Below are 19,828 nucleotides of genomic sequence, written 5' to 3'. Positions count from 1 at the left end.
GATGTCAGCACATTCGCGCTCAACTGGTCTCGGATTTCCTCTGGGGTTTTTAATCTATGTTTATTAATCTCCGGGTGACAGCGGACACATTATTCATGAATTCAGGTCAGGAACACTTCTACAAAAACTCGTTTGTTGTTCAGATTTCGAGGGGTTAAGAACCGAGGGTGCAATATGTGGGAAACGTTTTGTCTGTTCAGGCGTCATTTATAAGACCACGAATAATCCCTTTGAAGGTTTTTGTTGCCCTTCGAACGATCCGTTCATAAATTGAGGGCAAAAACGCTGGGCAACTCCTAGTTGGTTTCCAGAAATTCCATTCATTATTAGAATATCGAGGTTCATAAAACGAGGGAAAAATGCATGTAAAAAGTTTGGTTCCTCGTGCCAGTGTTCATAGAACGAGGGAATTCATAAATCGAAGGTTCATAAATCGAGGGTTGACTGTATTCACTTGAGGATGTCGAATACGAGGCTGTGTTTCGACCTCATGAGTTACTGTGTTCCTTTTCTTTAGATAATCTTCGATGGAAAGAAAGCTGTGGGAGTGCAGTTTGAGAAGAATGGAAAGAATATGACCATTAACGCAACGAAAGAGGTCATTCTTTCGGCAGGGACTATAGGCAGCGCGCAACTGCTGCTGCTGTCTGGCGTCGGACCAACCAGAGAGCTCAAAAAGCATAACGTACGTATTGTTGTCGTTGCCAGTTTTCATGTACCAGTCGCACTAAGGTATGTTCTGCTGCCACACTGAATAATCTTGTGTCATTTCTAGAAAACGATGTCACACTGAGTAACATTCGTTCGCCTTACCAACAGTTATGCAAAGGTCCCGAAATTTTACGCACGTGCCTAAAAACGCCTATAAACGCCTAAATGCGACGTTTTAAAGGTACTGCAAAGCACTAGACAAGCAGGATATGCTGGCGACGTGGCTTGAGACTTTGTTGCTTGTAAATCCCGTATGCGAAACAATACGACCGACAACGCTCTCTAAATATTTTTAATTTATCATGAAAAATCCGGCGTAGTGCAGCGGCGCGACGCCTGGTGTCGAACAACCCCCTGTGCAGCAGGCAACACTGTCGAATATGTATTATCTATGCAGCAGTATTTTGTCGCGTTTTGTTCTTTTGGAGGCTATATTATATCGTATCATATTTCCATAGGAGTGCAGTGACCCCAGTTTAGTGTGTTTTTTGCTAAATAAAATGGAAAAGAAACGCAGCGCTGTCCGGCTGTCGGGCCCAGTGTGATACGCATGCAACGGAGTTGCCGCCGTACGCGACTGAATGTAAGGATCTCTTCTGAATACATAATACAGTGTTGCCCGTAATCTTAAATTTTATTTTTTTAATTAACTGCGCCACCGATTGGAATGCAATTTGCGCCGTTTGTGTACTGATGGCTTGGACTGTCGAATAGCCACGCTAAATGAATTTCGGCCTCGGCTGCTGTACAGTACCTTTCAGGGTTGCCTGCCTTTTTAGGAACGCCGTCGAGCTACAGTGTTTTTTTTTTCTTCAAAATTTAGATGCCGTGATAGCCTTTCTTTAAGAGGTGCAACTGCGAGTGCCCCTTTCATGATCATGCTGCGTGCTGCGCTTTGCCCGGCCGACGATGATTGTACGCCACGGGGAGGCGCCGATAGTGATCTATTTCTTTGGCCGAAGCAGGTGCTCCAGGTTCCCTTAGTAGTTTGCCCAGGACGTACATTCTCTCCCTGGCGTCAGTCGTGACGTCGCAACCATCTGTGAGGTCGACAACGACGAACCCTTTCTCCATTACCAACACCACCACTGTTCCACGCGCGTGGCTATCGTCATTGTCCCACCGACCCGCTACAGTTCCCATCAGTACTTCAGTATTCTAGGAGGGGCTTATGGATGTTTGACCGAAAAATTTAGCACTTCTCCTCATTTCAAGATGTCCAACATCAAGCCGACATAGCCAACTTCAAAGTGATGTCGGTCACATGTTGGCATTGTCGGCTACATGTCGCTTATCTCGGTCAACATCAAGCTGACATTGCCAACCTCAATGTGATATCGGTCGCGAGTTGCCAGTCTCGGCTAGATGTCGCGTTTTTCTGCCAACATCGAGCCGACATTGCCAACTTCTGTGGTATAACGGCCACAAGTGGGCAGTGTCGTGATATGGTGGGCTGACATGCCTAACTTACTGCCAACATCGCGAAGTGTGTATGTGTACCCGCGAAGAACAAACTGGCGCGGGTACCCGCAGGTACACCCACACCGCACTCATCTTTAGAAGCGCACGGAGACTTGTCCTCACGGAGATTTGTTCTCATGATTTCGGAACGTGCGTTAATTAGCGTGCGGAAAACTCCACCCCCCCCAAAAAAAACCCCATAAAACAAACATTAAAGATCAAACAATCAGCTCGTCAATCATTGCACTGATTGCATTGCGACGCGGCTAATCTCCCCTTTCATGCTCAACCCTGTGTTACTTATGCTCATTAACTTGTTCCTTGCTCAGATTACTCAGGTAGCTCAGCTCCCTGTGGGGAAAAATCTACACGACCATGTCGTCATCGGAGGTTTGGTTGCGACGACGAAGACGCTCATTGAGTCGCAAGTTTTGAAGAGCCCAGCGGAGTACTTGCGGTACGCCTTCAAGGCGACAGGTATGATGGCAACTTGGAGTAGGTTCAACTAAGGTCATATTTTAAGATTAGTAGCCGTTGCGACGTTTATACCTAAGAAGGTTAAAAAGAGCGACGACGAAGCCACCTGGATAACAAGAGAAATCATACACTTGAAAAGGCGATGAAAGTCACAGAAAGGTTGATCAGCGATAGGACTCGATCCCACACCTTCTCGGTTTCCGGTCCAAGGCTCTATCAATTGAGCTGAGCTAACGCACATCCCCAGCGACTTCCAAGGGCGCGTCATCTGAAGGGACAAACCAGTCACCCTCTCTCACTGATCCTCCTTTCACTCTTATATTTTTGCTCATTCATACACACAATCATACGACGGGATCGACGCAAGTGGCAACGGTCGAACAACACAGAAACTGATGTTCTGAGGCTGGAAGAACACAGAAGGGACAAATACATACAAGGCCTCAAGATAGTGTGTTTGTCCTTGTATGTTGTTCCAGCCTCATAACCTCAGTTGTAATCATTCAACACAAGATTTACACATAAAATCCACGGCAAGTATTGCACTTTTTACTTTAAGTTATTTTAAAATTACATTAATTTTTTAATTTAAATTTTTAAAATTTATAAATTGTGCAAAATCTAACACAATGCAATACTTGTCGTGGATTTTCTATGTAAAACTCGGGTTGTAGAAAAAAAACTAGATAGAAAGGAAGCAGACAGTGGGAAATAATTTATGTGAAAAGCAACGACGCCATCTTGAAGAAATCACGCCGGTGCGCGCGACTGGGGCACGACGGTTGCATAGGCAGGTGGCCACCTAGTTGCAAGGCATCACACCAGATGGCGAAAGCATCGTAGCTCTATGCGAGAAAGACAGGGAACAACTAAGTACTAGTGGCACGTAGAAATGGCAGCACTGCTCTACAATTCTAGGCATGCGAGAGAAAAGGCCTAACCACGGCGTCACAACACTATGCAGCTAACACAAGGCGGGAACCACTAGCCACACCACGGCAAAAGTGCGTCAACAGGCTTGGCACGGGACACCGCAAAACAAGTCTAAACATGCGAGAAAAGGAGCGCGGTAAAACAACGAGCAAACATCGGTAAATCGCTCACCTTTTTCCCCTGCGGCGACGGTGCGACTGCTCCATCCGAGAGTCAGGCAGAAACTGAGCGAGCGCGGGAACTGCGGAGAAACCGAGCGCACGTCTGCGCTCCGCGACTGCCAGCGAGCAACTGACTGAGAAGCCGCGCCGCGGCAGTTACGCATGCGCTCGTAGCGCCCTCTGCGGCGACCACCAGTGAGAGGCTAAGAGAGAAGAGCATTCCTGCGCCCTCTTCTTGTGTTGCTCATTGGTCGTGACATTATCCCATTGTCCCAAGGCTACACCGCTTTTTTTTTTGTCGCACGGTCGACACAACTGGACAAGCAATGAATAGACAAGCAATGTACTGGACGATCTGCAATGAAGCCATGGCATGATGTCATCATGCACCTGCATGGCTCAAGGACGCCTACGCTCTAGACAGGGGACCTATTATTGATTGAATCACTATCCCAAGATTATTTCCTTTATTCTTCTATAACGATTGCATAGGAAACTGTTGCAGTGGAGCACCATACATGAAAAGTGATCGTAGGATTTCCAAGTCTTACTCAATGAGACTTGCAAAAGAACAAAATCTCCTAAAACGTAACTCCATTAATGGCTTATGAGAGGACTAGGCACTCAACAGATCGACACAGAGTACGGGTAACAAGGAGCGCGAAACGATTCATCTACTCCAACCGACCGCAAGGAAAAGAACTGAATCGTAATGTTTTTTCACCTCTATAAAATCATGCATCTGTCCCTCTTGCGGTTGATTTCTGAACTAATTTAATCGCAAAATGATTAAGAATTTTTTAAACACTATTCCCATTCAGGGCCGCACTATCAACATCGTCAAGACAAGAATGTTCCTTGTCAAGAAAGAAAAAATACAGAGCATCAACAAACGAGAGCATGCATGTCAGGGCATGTCAGGACACGTCAGGACAAATCGCACAACTGCTGGGCAACAGAGGAAAGCAAACACTTGAACAGAGTGAAAAAGACACTTACCATCATTTTTCATGTTCACTACATTCCCTCATTCTAAATCCGTTCGTCACAAAATCAACCATTCACCAGTGACGAACCACACATACCCACCCCATCAGAGGCAGACGGAACCCCACCGAAGCTACGCCCTTCCACTGACGGCCAACGCAATTGCTAGGAAGAGAATTAATGCGTCCACACCCGTCAGTGTCCAAGAGAGAAGTGAATCCTTGCGCCCCCTGCAGGCCGTGCTCATTGGTCGTGACGTCAGCCTATTGTCTCAGGGCTACATTGTTTTTTCCACTAATGCTCCTCTGGACAAGGTCCACCTGAAACAATAGTGTCGCGGTATGACGTCATCATGCAGCTGCAAGCCCCAAGGACGCGTACGCTGTAGACAGGGGACCTGTTATTTATTGAATCACTATCCCAAGGTTATTTCCTTTATTCTACTATAACGATTGCATAGGAAACTATTGCGGAAAAACACCATACATGAGAGGTGATTGTAAGAATTATGCATTTCATTCTCAAAGTTTTACTGTACAGGAAAGAACAAAATATCCGAACTCCATCAATGGCTACATAGAACGAGCTAATCGAGACATGTCCGTCCCATCCGAGAGCCAGGGAGATAGCTGAATAATGACGCTTTGTTCATCGACTGGATAAAGCCATGCACCTCTTCCCCTTGCGGTTACTCTCTGAACTAAATGAGTCGCAAAATTATTAAGAATAGCACTACTCCCATTCAGGGCAGCACTATCGTCAAGACAAGAATGTCCCTTGTCAAAAAGAAAAACAGAACAGGTCAGGGCATGTCAGCGAATGTTTGTCAGACAACAAGGGGGAAAAAGCCAAGAGAAACACTTGAACAAAGAAGAAAACCAGCATCGAACTATTTCTAAGCACACGCACTTGTTATTCAAAAAACAGTGCTCATGATAAATCCGTCCAGGACAATACACGCCATTTTTCTATTGCTACACATTTTTCCAGTGACGGTCAATGCATTGCTACAGGCCTATCATCACCAGGTTTATGTAATACATGACCCTTTCTATGCTCGTATACTCATTGACTGAGGCCACACCTGCGAGCAAAAAAGGCGTGAAAGCCAGGGGGGCAAAGTTCCATTCGCGCACGACAAAGCACAAGACAGAACGCCTTTACGGGATCATGATGGCATTCCCACCATATTAATGATTATTGCATTGCAGTTTTTAGAAAACTACAAAACAACTACTACAAAACTATAATTTTAGGAGCCTATTAAAATTCTACATTCTATGGAAACTAAAATTGCCCTATTACTTAGATCGCAATTAATGAAGCGCTCAAAATCTTTTCTCTCTTCCCATTTCAGCCTTGTCATGCAGTAAAGCAGACTCACATCCAAAATAATTAATTTACACTGAGGGTGCCGTGCTTCAGGAATTCCTATCCTGCGCTCACATACCAGCATTTCTCCGCGAATACCCATAACAGCTTACTTCTTCAACATTCCGAGCTCCTAACAACATCTAACAAACAAGCACAGAGATCCACTTTCTTCTGCGCAAAAGCAGTGATTTGAGGAAAGGGCAGCAAAAATTGTGCGCACTTGTGCTTGACTTCAAAAAACTGAAGATATGCTAATAAACTAAGAAAAAGACACCCATTTCTGCCACCAGATAATTCTTGCTTAATGCCACATATATAGCCGGATTGCCCTTGCGTGAAGAAACCACATGACAGGGATACACAAATTTCCTTAAGTGAGCAGGGAAAAGGCTTAAGTCGAACCCCTCAGGAATAATCGGAGAATCACCGCTTATCGCTACACGGCTAGCACAACATGACACCAACAAGATACTAGCGGCGGGTAAAACTGCAACACTGCTAAACAAGTCCAGACATGCCAGGATGTCATCACAAATCAGGATAAAAGCACACGCACGCACGCACACAGGACAACGCATTAACCTCACGGAGCGCTCAGGAATAATCATAGCGTTACCGCACATCGCTACGAATCTCAACGGCTAACACAAGACGACAACAACAAGATACTAGCGAAGGGTAAAAATTGCAGAAAGAAAGATACTACGGAACAAGTCTAGACATGCGACATCGGATGCGAAAAGACTGGTGATCGGGGAAAAGGGTTAATCCTGCGGCGGATCATCGCAGAGCATACACAAGTTCATTTTTCTATTTCGCGTAAACTAAACGCGGCCTGCTTGGAAAACGACGCACAAATTTTCTTACGGAGCAGAGAAATGTAGGAATTTCTACTCCGTGCTCAGATACCAGCATTTCTGCTCAAAAACCTATGACTGCAAAATTAAGCACTGCTTACTTCATCAAGATATCGAACATCCAACAAAATCAAACAAACAACCCCACTTCTACTGATAGAACACTATTCAGCCTTTACCAGGAGGCTTTCTTCTACGTAAAAGTAAACAAAATAAGAAAAGAGCAGCGAAAAATTACACGCACTTTTGCTCGCAAACCTATAAGCGAAAAAAATAAAATAACGAGGCACACACTAATAAACTGTGGCAGAGACACCCATTTCTGCTATCAGATATTTATTGCATGATGCTAAATACTCGTTTGCATTGTCCCTGCGTGAAGAAAACACAGAAAAAGGACACACAATTTATCTTAAGCGAGCAGGGAAACTCGGACAGCGTAATACCATAAAGTCTGAATTTTTGCAAAGAAAACAAAGCTTGAAAAGCGCTACGAATGTGACAGGTACACGCGAACAAACAAAAAACAACAGGACCGGCGTCGGGCACTCATAAAATACCCTGCCCAAAACAAAGACCTCACCAGGTTCGCGAGGCAATTCCATTAAAAAAGCTCGTCCTATTTTACAGATAGCAATGTAAGCTCGACTACACTTATTTTTTAAACCACTATTTCACGCGATAGTACATAAATGTATCAAAATTAAACCCATGCCCTGATAGCCCTGATAAAAAACCCCTGCCGTTGCCTGTCTATTGCATCTCCTGTAGACAGACAAGATAGTGAACATGATAGAGAAGGAAATGGACATCTGCCATTGCCTGTCTATTGCATCTCCTGTAGACAGACAAGATAGAGAGCATGTTAGAGAAGAAAATGGACGTCTGCCATTGCCTGTCTATTGCATCTCGTGTAGACGGACAAGATAGAGAACATGATAGAGAAGGAAATGGACAATAGGCTGGCCAGTGATCCACAATTACGTTACTATAACCATCATATGCACCTTATTAGGATTCATGAACTGTGTTGAATGAATGAATGAATGAATGAATGAATGAATGAATTGAATGAATGAATGAATTGAATGAATGAATCTGTTGAATCGGAAACTGAAATCGTACTCAGTTCCTGTAGTGTGAAATTGCACTGATGTTTTCTTAACCTGTGTTGTGAAGCAATACATGGCCGTCACGGGATCATCGGATCATCGAATATAATCATCAGTGACATTTGGAAGTTAGGGGAATGAGGAAATGGGTACTAAACCGTCGAACGTGATACGCCGAGTGCCATGGAGTCTGGCAACATGCATAATGCTCAATATTGAAAACAAAAATATAATAATAATAACCTTTATTTTTGCTCTGTGTGCGGGTGGAAAATTAGCTCGTTAGATATGTTATATAGCCTTATTCCAGCACGTTCACGAAGAGCACATATTCTCGTAGACTGTTACATCCAGGAGGCCATTTGTGAGGCTCATCGACTATTCGCAGTCCTGGGGAGTAAATGTCAAGTATAGGGGACTAAAATGAGGAGTAAATGCAGTGTAGAAGGCTATAGAAACTGCAGTTACTCCACATTTTACTCGTTTTTCTTTTCTTCGAGTGTAATGGCTCCCATCTTTGAGTTCTAATCAATAAGTGTGGGTTCGAATTACGTTAGTCATACACGTCCTGATGTCGACTTTAGCTGGTAACGCCGCCGAAAGCAGAGCGTTATTTTGGCGCGATCGTCATCCGGGGATACGAGAACGGAAGAACCGCATTCATACGCCCCGACTTTGCAATTTAAAACAAATGGACCTGTTTACAAGAAACACAAAGAGAAAGGTGCAACCTGGTTGCACTTTAAAACAAATAGACCTGGTTGCAAGAAACACAAACAGAAATGTTCTACCTGGTTGCACTTTAAAACAAGGAGACCTGGTTGCAAGAAACACAATCAGAAAGGTGCAACCTGGTTGCACTTTAAAACAAAGAGACCTGATTTGAAGAAACACAAACAGAAAGGTGCAACCTGGTTGCACTTTAAAACAAATAGACCTGGTTGCAAGAAACACAAACAGAAAGGTGCAACCTGGTTCCACTTTAAAACAAATAGACCTGGTTGCAAGAAACACAAACAGAAAGGTGCAACCTGGTTCTACTTTAAAACAAAGAGACCTGGTCGCAAGAAACGCAAACCGAAAGGTGCAACCTGGTTGCGCTTTAAAACAAAACTTTAATACAATATTATGAAATGCCCTCATATTTTTGTTTTTCGTCAGGGGGGTTCACTCTTCCACCACTGGTGTCCTTTTCGTTCGTCAACACAAGCCTGGCCAGTCCAGACTATCCTGATGTTCAGGTCACCTTCATGGCTGGAAGCGCGGCAGATCCTGAAAGGGAACCCTACGAGACGAAAGTGATCGGTGTCAAGCAAGAGGTACGATTTTACCCAGTTCTGCGCTAGAAGTGGGCATGTGGCGAAGTCTTGTCGTGATGAAGTCAAATAGCAAATGGTCACTAACTCTCATTGTGTGCTTGTTCGAGTTGACGCCCCGTACGGACAGTTAAAGGGACTATGAAATTTCCCGAACCCCCATACTTTTTTTCGATGGAAACTGTTCTTCCCGCAGAGAAACTAATATGCCACAAATTTTTCCGGACGAAATCGCTCCACTCTGCGAGGAGCGCGCGCTGGAAATGTCTCTTCCGCGTTCCTCCTCTCCCGCGCATATTTCCCTGCCGATGGTGTAACTGTACAGACCGCTCTTCGGTTCCCCGTTACGTCACCGGTGTTGCACAATGGCAAGTAATGCCGCGAGCTCGCGCTGTGGCTGCCGCCACTGCCGAAATCTGCCGATCGCGCGAAAGCTGCTGTCATGGAGATTTCCACTCCCGATGAACGCATACGCGGGATCCTACGGCGCATGCTCCTGGCGGGATTCCTCGGCTCGGCAACACGTCACGATGACGTGTTGCTGAGCCGGCCGTGGTCGCGTCAAGTTACCCGTTGTGTCTCCGCTCGGCAGCTCGTCACGGCGCGGCGCCAGCTGTCCTCCCTTCGCCGCTCCGTTTAAATTCGCTCCCGAGAAATCCGCTCGCGCGACGAAAGTAAAATTTCGGTTCTAGACTCAGAAAAACGTCTTCTTTCGAACGAAACGAAGAAAAAAATCGTTTCATAGTCCCTTTAAAGTGAGACTCCGTACCGAAAACGTGTTTGCTGTGCGACATTAATCCGCAGCGTAAGATATTTCAGTGAATACAATTCCTCATCCCGAAGCGGCACAGATAATTAGAAAAGGAATAATTTCGTTTGAGTGGTTACGCGCTCCTCCACGGAAAAGCAGTCCAGCAACACTGGGCTTCACAGCACCAGCATTCCTCGTGCACGGCTTTCTGCAGGTTTTGGTTTTAGCAACCGTGAATATTTTAGAACGAGGTCGAGAAAACAAATAAATGGGCATCCACGAGGCGTGAAGAGCTACAAAGCCGGAGGTGACGTCACGCGTGATACAGGGGGTAGAACAGGGAACCTTCGGAAGTTTCGGTTTCCTTTTCCGTTTCGTTTTCGGTTTCCCAGCTGTTTATCGTCACGAACCAGTCGCCGACCCCCAAACCGAATTTATTTCTGATTTCGGAAGAATGTATTGAACTTATATACGCAGGCGTGGTAATAGTTTCGCATTGTTCCGGGGCCTCCCATTAAAACGCGTCGCACACACGGGTGGCGGAACAGCCCCTGTTCTCAAGATTGATGTACCTCTCTTGTGTGTTGCTGTTGAAAAAAAAGGAAAGGTATAAGTAAACCGTCGCTAAAATTATGGTGCGAAAAAGTAGCGAAATACTGATATCAATACCTTCTTTGTGGTAACGGAAGACAGCTGCTGCTATTAAAAAATGCAACGCTATGCTTAAACGATTTCCTGAAAAAGAATTGCATGAATCGGTAACATCAAAATCTGTCTTACATGAGCGCTTCATTTGTATGATTGCGAATAACAAAAAGAGAGTTTTCTATAAAAAGCACAATATTTATCATGCATCTTAGACGGTTTGGTTCACTTTTACTTTTACTTTCACAGCAATAAGTGGCGCTCAAACTTTTTGGCTGCCGTCCTAGTGCGCTTTCCTGTAAGTGTGTTCGGGGAGACATTGAACCAACGCTTGGCTCCTCAGTTCTGGGAAACATAAAAGACGCGTGATGGCAATTGATGTTCTAAGGGTGGAACACATAGAAAGTACAAATACATACAAGACCTCAAGTGCCTATGCAATCAATGACGAAAGAAGGAAGTCACTGAAAAGGTTAGCCAGCTGTAGGACACGAACAGCTGTCTAACCTTTTCACTGACTTATTTCCTTCTTTCATCATAAAAGACGTGCCTGCGTTGTCTCGTTTTTTGTGTTTCCGCGCCACTGGGATGTTATCGTTTTTTTTTTATTAGACTTCACATAATGACTGGCTTCAATTCGTCCATCTTGTATTTCCCCGAACGCATCTAGTTCGAAATATACTTAATGAATTTTAGGTAAATTAGTCGTACAGTAATTACATAGGTTTCATGAGAAGAGAAGACGTCCACCAGGCCGTTTTATCCACCTCTGAAAACCGGATCTAGGCGTCTCTCGGACCCGTATTCTAAAAATTTCGTAAATGATAAAACAGAAAAGAAGAAAAGAAACGTACTGCGCAGTTGTTTGTACTAAGATAACTACAGCGCCCAAACTCCTTGATTAAAAAAGTACATGTTCTTTCAACATTGGCACCATCTTAGATAGGGATGCGGTAACCCTCAATTCAGGATCAGAAGAACCTAGTAATGAACCCATATCCCTAGGCTCTCTACATTTAGTTTGCTCCCACAACAGATGTACTTTGCGTGGTGGTAAAAGCGCCCGCCAGACAGAGCAACACGCAACATGGAGCAACAAACTGTATTTGTTGTGTATATCTGGTACCGGTTTAATCGTATCTGTATAGTCATTTGTTGTTCCGTATTGCGTGTTCCTTTGTCTGATGGCTGTTCCTTCCATCATATATAACCAGCCTATAGCCTGCGTCCAGTGGCGTAGCCTGACCTCCAAGGTAGGGGAGGCTCGACGACAACTTCCCCCTCCCCGCTGATCCTGGGTGCGACAGCACACAATACTTGTGCACACTGCAAAATGCGGTTGAAAAGAAAGCAGAACGAAAATAACCGCTTTGGACGTTCACAATACGATTACACTGTGATGTCGAATGAGGTGGTGTCAGGAGATTGGAAGGATTTTGAAGAGCTCATACTTTGAAAAACATTCAGGAGTGCCGCTTAGATAGATACCATGAACAGTAAGAACTTTCGCGATCGTCACACTGGTTCCTCCCCCCCCCCCCATATATTATTTTCTCCACGGATTTGCACGATTTGCGTGGGTCGGTCCGTAGCAGGTAGGGGGGCTCGGTCCCCCCTAATCCCCCCGTGGCTACGCCACTCCCTGCGTCCTATGTCTTTTTCGTGCACTCTGCGTTTATTGCTTTCCACCCGTCACACAAAGTCCGTCTCGATATATTAAAGAACGGACGAATATAGCAAAGGGTGTCATGAATGTTTCGTCTTTCTGATGACACAGAGTTTTTCGTTGTACAAAGAAGCGACAGTTCACCGAATCCGATCCGTACGTCATAGGTGTACAACAAGTACTACAAGCCCAAAGCTGGACAGCCAACATTCAACGCCGTATACTTACTGAACAGACCGAAGTCAAGAGGAAACCTTACGCTGAAGACGACAAACCCGCACGATTCACCGCTTCTCGACCCGAACTATCTTTCTCACAATGACGACATAACAATGGCAGTAGACGGTAGGTTTTATCTATATCGAGTCCCTTCGAGTCACCCCAAAGGCAATAGTGTATGATAGGGTTCGTAGCCCGGGATCCCGAAATTCCGCGCTATCTGCACAATTTCATGTCCCGAAATCCCGGGATTTCGCAAGGCCAAATCCCGCCGATTTCATGATTATAAATTTCGGCTTTTTTGACAACAAATATTCGGTGGTACGAGTGAAAGGGAAAGAACGGTGTTCAATCGACTTTTTGTTTCAACCGTTCCTTCCCCGAACAATATCATTTGCAATCCGAAAGCGTACCAACCTTGTCGTCCACGACACATTACAACGACGTTAGCTGCTGACTCATGTGAACTACGCAAGCCGTAGCGGAGAACAGCCCGGCCGCAAGTAGCATAAAACTCCCATGAAATCAGAAGGAGTCTTCTAATCCTATACAACAAGAAATATTATATATGCGCAGCCAGAAGATATTCCGTAGCAGACGACGAGAAGATACGCATTTCATTGCGGCATTTCAGTTGACATTCCGGCACGGTGCGAATGCTCAATGTAATACGCAGGTTTTGTCCCGTGAGCAGTTTCTTTTTTTTTTTCGCTTTTTTTTTCCACACTAGAATGTTCCGTGGGGATGACAGAAGGCGCGATCTATATCGCAATTTGTGATAGTACTGTTGTGCAAGTGGATACAGTCCCATAGGACACCCTGGGTATAGTTGCGAAAGAATCCCGGTCCCGTCCCGGGACCCCAGCATCCACATTTCGAAATCCCGAAATCCCGGGATTGTAAAGACGGCTTGGGATTCCGAACCCTAGTGTATGATGCAAGAATCACACTAATGTCGTCCGGGATTAGCTCTATAGACTCGAGTGGGAGTCCAGCAAGATTTGCAGAGAACATGAAGGTTGTTCGGATTGCACTTGACTTTGCGAAACACGATAATGACATCGTGATCTAACGTTCCAGTCGCTATATCTTCGAATCAATCAGTCCAGTCATGAGAGAAACATATTAGGCAATTATGGCAGAGCACTATTCTCGTGCACTATTAACCCTTCAGGTCTTCTGTGTGTCTTTTAGTGCAGGTCTTTCGACTCACTGTGTTCTCGCTTTCTAAATTCCAGCTGCGAAAGCGACGTTGCAATTCATGAACACATCTGCTCTCCGCAAGGAATACGAAGTGGAACTGTGGAACATTTCAATGCCTGGATGCGAGGGACATGAGCTTTACAGCGACGAGTATCTCAAGTGTTTCGTAAAGCAGCTGACATTGTCCGGCTACCACTTCGTGGGCACCTGTAAGATGGGCAACGGCACGGATGCTGTAGTGAATCACAAACTGAAGTAAGATATCTACCGCAGTGTTCGGTAATGTGACGGGAACCTTTCAAGCGAGCGTCTTTCTCGTCCGCGAGCTGTCCATGTTGTTTGACAGAGAGTGTTACGAGGAACCACAAAAGCAGTATGAAACGGTTACGAACAAAGAAAAGAAAAAGTCCTGAGGAGTAGAAATCAAGATTACAAGCTCTTGTAACAGAGCGAGTGTTTGGGCGGGTTGGTACATGTTTCAGTTCCGGTCCTTGTCGTTTTTATTTTCCGGTCCTGGTCCTACCCAGCACTGGGGGTTTTTAATGAGCCATTTCCAAAAGTTTCAAGGAGTAGCGCGCGCCCTGGCAGGGAGTGCCGGGAAATGCTGTGCAAAACGACAGCGATAGTCTCCGATCGTCGTCGTGGTCGTCGTACTGGTGCATGCGCCGTCGCTGTCCTTTTGCACAGCATTTCCCGGCATGGCCTCCAGGGGCGCGCGCTGCTGTCTGGAAGTTTTGCGAATGGCCTATTGTTACAAGCTCTGCAGTCAAAGAACGACACTTCACTGCGCTGTGCGCCAACCATTGCCACGAATGATAAGCTATTCGTATCTGATTCGAATAGACACGGTGCATACACCGTTTTTTGTCGATTTGGATATACGGTAATTGCCACAAAAAGAGGTTCACGCATTTTCAGTGATAACCCTATCATTCATGGGCATGGTTGGCGCATATCGCGCTATGCGGTGAAGCTCGTTTTTTTCCCCGAGTGTGGGATACACGTGGCAGAAAAAGCACGGGTGCAGCGTGCAATCCCAGTGCGCAAATGAGGCATCAGTAGAACTCTACCCGAGAAACGTCATTGTTACGATGGTAGACAGACTGACACCGAAACAAATCGGGAGGGGAAGGCTGGGTTCCACGAATGAGCACTTGTTCGCTGCCTCCCATGGAAAGAAAAGTAGGACCGGTGGTCGCGTCCCTATTTGGGACCATCGTAATCTCCTGAAGACCGTGGCTTTCGAGTGCGACATTGTATGCCCCCTAGATTCGAGCGTAGTTCAACCCTACCAAATTGGTGGCACTGTCGAACACTATGACGTCATTTGTTCCCTTCCCATTTCCCTCGGCTGCCAGTCTGCGACGTCACGTTACCGGGCCAATAGTGAAGCGCGTTCCCCTTCGTTCCGCTTGCGATTGTACGCTCATTTTACACGTAAAAGAGAGCAAATCAATTGTTTGCTTCCCGACGCGCCATAGAATACGACTGTCGGACGCCAATAAAAGTGTTCGGATGATCTGACGTCACACCATGACGGAAGGAGCTGGTGGAAGCAGGCGCCATTGCGCGTTCTCTTGTTCGAGGTGCACTTCATGCTGCTTATGTTTTTGTTCTGCTCACATATCCGCCTTTCTCTCTCTCTCACACACACTCTTTCTCTTTTCTTTTCCTTCACGCGCGGTGTTTCTGCACTAAGAGATTAAGCTCAGATTAAGCATGTAGACTGTTGCATTCAAATAAAGGGATGCCGTAAATGAGCATCCTAGGGTACATGTCCTTCTTAAACCATGATTGATATCAGCGTCTAAAGAACATGACGTGCCGTACCAATTGCCGACCCGTGATTTTGTTATAAATTGCTATGATCAAGTGCAACGAAGGATTGGGACTGAAGAACATCACGAAACAGAAGAAGTGTGTTGGAAAGCAACTAAATACTGAAATATTGATACTGCTGTACTCGTAGTTATCGTGATATCGAGGACTGCGACATTTCAATATTTCAAACTTTCATCTTCTTCGGCACCTTGCGTTTTGTATTGTGTTCATTTGTTTGTGTCTTCCAGCCTCAGAGCGGTAACTTTCCTTGACCCCCAATGTGAGAGGGTCAAAGAGCACACTGTCTCCCCATGCGTCCAAGATGAGCTTTAACTTGCGGAAACCAAACAAAAACACACGTATCGATTGACGCTATCGAAACTGTCCTTATCTTGTGTTGCATTTTCTGTTTTCTTTTAATATTTTTCCAGGTCGCAAGAGGCGACAGTGTGCTCTTTCACCCTCTCACATTGGGGGTGAACGAAAGACGGGTCTCCGAAGATGCCAAATGAACGAAATAAAGAAAAAAAATGGCGCTCCTTCATGAATTTTTTGCGGATGATCTAGCGAACGGATTTTTGTTCTGAAAACGGCTACAATATTAGGTTACCGAAAGGAACAGATATCCTCATTGGGACAACTTCGTAGCTTTTATAATTAAAAAGTTAATTAACGGTTCTTAGGTAATTAGTCATTCGACGCTTGAGCAACAGATGGAGCCCAGAACGACCGCCGGCCCATGGACGATAGCAGTTAAAAGACGGTCTATAAAAGTCTATAGCTCTTATATAGATGGGTAGAAATCCAGCGAACCGGTACAGATGTAGGAAGGGAGTTGCCTCAGGACAGAAGCCGCCGATATTTCGAACAGAGACTGTTCTTCTTCTGGGCACCGTCCTCATCATTGGCATGGTATTTAAAGGGTTAGGTGTGACGTGTTTAAAGGTCCATGCGAATTGCGGGTCAACGGCCCAGAGGGAGGAAAGGGTCCGTACGGGCTTCTACGGCCGGAGTGAATGGCTGCTTTGTTAGAGTGTGGAGGGGATTATGTGAACGTTGTGATCTAGGCTACAGACCGGTTACAGAAAAGTGGAAGGTTCACGAACACGTGTTCGAAATATCGGCGGCTTCTGTCCTGAGGCAACTCCCTTCCTATAGCTCTTATAGTTTTTTTTTATGACAATCTATATCGAAGAAAAAAAAAGACATCCTGCATGTAGAAGTCGTTTAACAGACATCGGGAGAAATAAGTGGCAAGTGAGGATAGATTATAAACAATTATTCCGCTACTCTGGCCTGTGCGAGTCTAGGACACGACAAAGCCGACATATTTATCTGCCTACGCCTCGCATTAGCGCTTGTCAGCTTTCTTTTGTTCACAGAACCTCAGTTGAGTGGAATTTGCTTCCTGAACCAGTCATATCTTTACATGATACAAACACGTTGGTTTCAACTATAACAAGTATGTTTGCGAACATCTTAAAGGGACTATGAAACGATTTTTTTCTTCGTTTCGTTCGAAAGAAGACATTTTTCTGGGTCTAGAACCGAAATTTTACTTTCGTCGCGCGAGCGGATTTCTCGGGAGCGAATTTAAACGGAGCGGCGAAGGGAGGACAGCTGGCGCCGCACCGTGGCGAGCTGCCGAGCGGAGACACAACGGACAACTTGACGCGACCACGGCCGGCTCAGCAACACGTCATCGTGACGTGTTGCCGAGCCGAGGAATCCCGCCAGGAGCATGCGCCGTAGGATCCCGCGTATGCGTTCATCGGGAGTGGAAATCTCCATGACAGCAGCTTTCGCGCGATCGGCAGATTCCGGCAGTGGCGGCAGCCACAGCGCGAGCTCGCGGCATTAGTTGCCCTTGTGCAACACCGGTGACGTAACGGGGAACCGAAGTGCGGTCCGTACAGTTACACCATCGACAGGGAAATATGCGCGGGAGAGGAGGAACGCGGAAGAGACATTTCCAGCGCGCGCTCCTCGCAGTGTGGAGCGATTTCGTCCGGAAAAATTTGTGGCATATTAGTTTCTCTGCGGGAAGAACAGTTTCCATCGAAAAAAAGTATGGGGGTTCGGGAAATTTCATAGTCACTTTAACATGGTCTCTCGCACTCGTTGATATTACCATCTTGTCATACGTACTGTTACCGCCGAATGTTAACAATACTGCTTGTTATGCTTGCTGTGTTGCTTTATTGTTCGCCCTAGTGTTTCTTTGCTTAGGCTGCCACTAGGCGGTCAGCAATATTACCAATAAAAAAACAAAATAACATAATTTTCGCATTCGTATAACCGCACACAGTACCCTAGAGACTTCTGTAATGCTATAAACTGTTCAAATGAGTAACGTGCACTTAATAATACTGTTTCAGAGTTCGAGGTCACATCCAGAACCTTCGAGTCGTGGATGCTTCAATTATGCCAAGCGTCGTGTCCGGGAATATCATGGCAACCGTGTACGCTATCGCGGCCAAGGCGTCTGACATGATCATCGATGAGTACAAACTAGGTGAAATAGCAGGTTAGCGTGATGTATCCGAACAAGGCAGTCACCTGACAAGAAATTTGAGAGAATAAAGAAAGCCACCATAAAGAATAATAATTTAATATAATAATTGGGTGTTTACGTCGCGAGACAACTGAGATCATGAGCGACGCCACAGCGGTCGGTCTGTGGATTGCTTTTGCCCACCTGAGGGTTCTTTAACGTGCGATGGAAGCTCATCACACGGCACCCCGTATTTGACGTCCCTCCCGGAAGACGGCGTGTCTAAGCAACTTGTACCCTGCCACCAAGTTCCTGGCGTCCTCGGCCGGGTTCGAACCCGCGATCTCGGGATCAGAAGGCGAACAGGCTACCGACTGAGCCACCGAGGCCGGTACCATAAAGAATACTAAAGAAAGAAATACAAATGCAGCATATTGGCCACCACTATCGTTTCACACTAGCACAGGAGTCATTTTAAAACGCTATTGCATTTCTACAGACAGGTAAGCAGGCCAGTAAAAAGAACCATGATAGCAGAAATTGAATTTAGAGTACGCCGCAAAAAGCGACAGCGCGCAACGGCGCTGGAGAGTAGTACCAGCCTGTGTCCCTGCGCTGACGCTACAGGGTCCGAGCTCGTTGATTGGTTCCCAGTATCGTCTGCTAGGCAGCTCTGAAGGGCTCCGAAAAAGGGGCGCAGTTCCGTATCGGGATCACTCGTTTTTTAGAAAAATAGTGAAAGGGTTAGGACGGTAAATATTGCATAGAAGTGGAAGAAGGTCATGTACTGAATCTAAAAGTGTAAAAATTATAAAATTCTGTGCACTAGAAGTTTTTTTATATGCATTTTCAACATCCCCATCTGATTAACTTTTAGCGCAGGAGAAACATGGGAATGCTAAGCCTAACGGATTCGAAACTTGCCATCTTGCAAGAGGTAGGGTCGTAGAATTGGAATAACTCATCTCACATTAGTGAGGGTAGTCCAGGTTAGGTTCTACAGATTTACAGATTGGGGGGTCTGGGGCGCCCCCCCCCCCCCAGACACGCACTAGGCGGTGCGGGCGTCGATACTGTGCCTCGGGTTAGATCAGAAGGTGCTCAGTAAAGATGGCGGATCGCCTTCAAGAAACCGGCGAAAAAATTTAATTTTTATACGTTTTACGCAATATACGAGGGTACGTAAAAGAGTTTGATTTTTGATTTTTATTCTTTTTCTTTAAAAAAAAACAATGGTGCCGATATACAGAACTGCATCCCGACAAAAGCATTGCCCCCTTGGAAACGCAAGGCGACAATGAAATCCTCCATGCCCATGGTCATCTTTTCAATCCCATCCCTGCCGCCACACACACACACACCGAGGGATTAGGTTTTCCTACTTCAAAAGATGGTACATGCATTATTCGGTATAATATCCACAACTGACATTACTTATCTCTTCTCTTTGCTTTTTCATTTCTGCAAATTTTAATTATGCGCGTTGCGTATAGCTTTACAAGAACAACACTGCTTTAGGCTTAAAAACACAGAACAGATGCCACGCCCGTTTTGCCGAAGGACACATGCAGTCGTATTGCTAACTGTAGCATGGGACACGCAAGCTTTCCCACGTCACATTTCAAGGACAGCACTGCCCT

The 19,828-nt window shown here is 45.6% G+C and overlaps 1 protein-coding gene across 1 annotated transcript; it reads left to right on the top strand.

Annotated features, from left to right (window-relative positions):
* Window positions 1-536: 536 nt before the first annotated feature.
* On the top strand, window positions 537-18,280 carry LOC135379099 (choline dehydrogenase, mitochondrial-like). The gene is made up of 6 exons (XM_064612354.1): window positions 537-685; window positions 2,502-2,649; window positions 9,235-9,392; window positions 12,619-12,796; window positions 13,909-14,128; window positions 18,073-18,280. Exons 1-6 carry the CDS (start codon window positions 575-577, stop codon window positions 18,224-18,226), a joined length of 969 nt encoding a protein of 322 aa, XP_064468424.1. The 5' UTR covers window positions 537-574; the 3' UTR covers window positions 18,227-18,280.
* Window positions 18,281-19,828: the final 1,548 nt, after the last annotated feature.

Source organism: Ornithodoros turicata, chromosome 1, assembly GCF_037126465.1.
Source record: "Ornithodoros turicata isolate Travis chromosome 1, ASM3712646v1, whole genome shotgun sequence".
NCBI classification, from domain to species: Eukaryota; Metazoa; Arthropoda; class Arachnida; order Ixodida; family Argasidae; genus Ornithodoros; species Ornithodoros turicata.
Note: the sequence above shows the minus strand (reverse complement) of the source record. Positions and strands in the feature narration are given on the sequence as shown.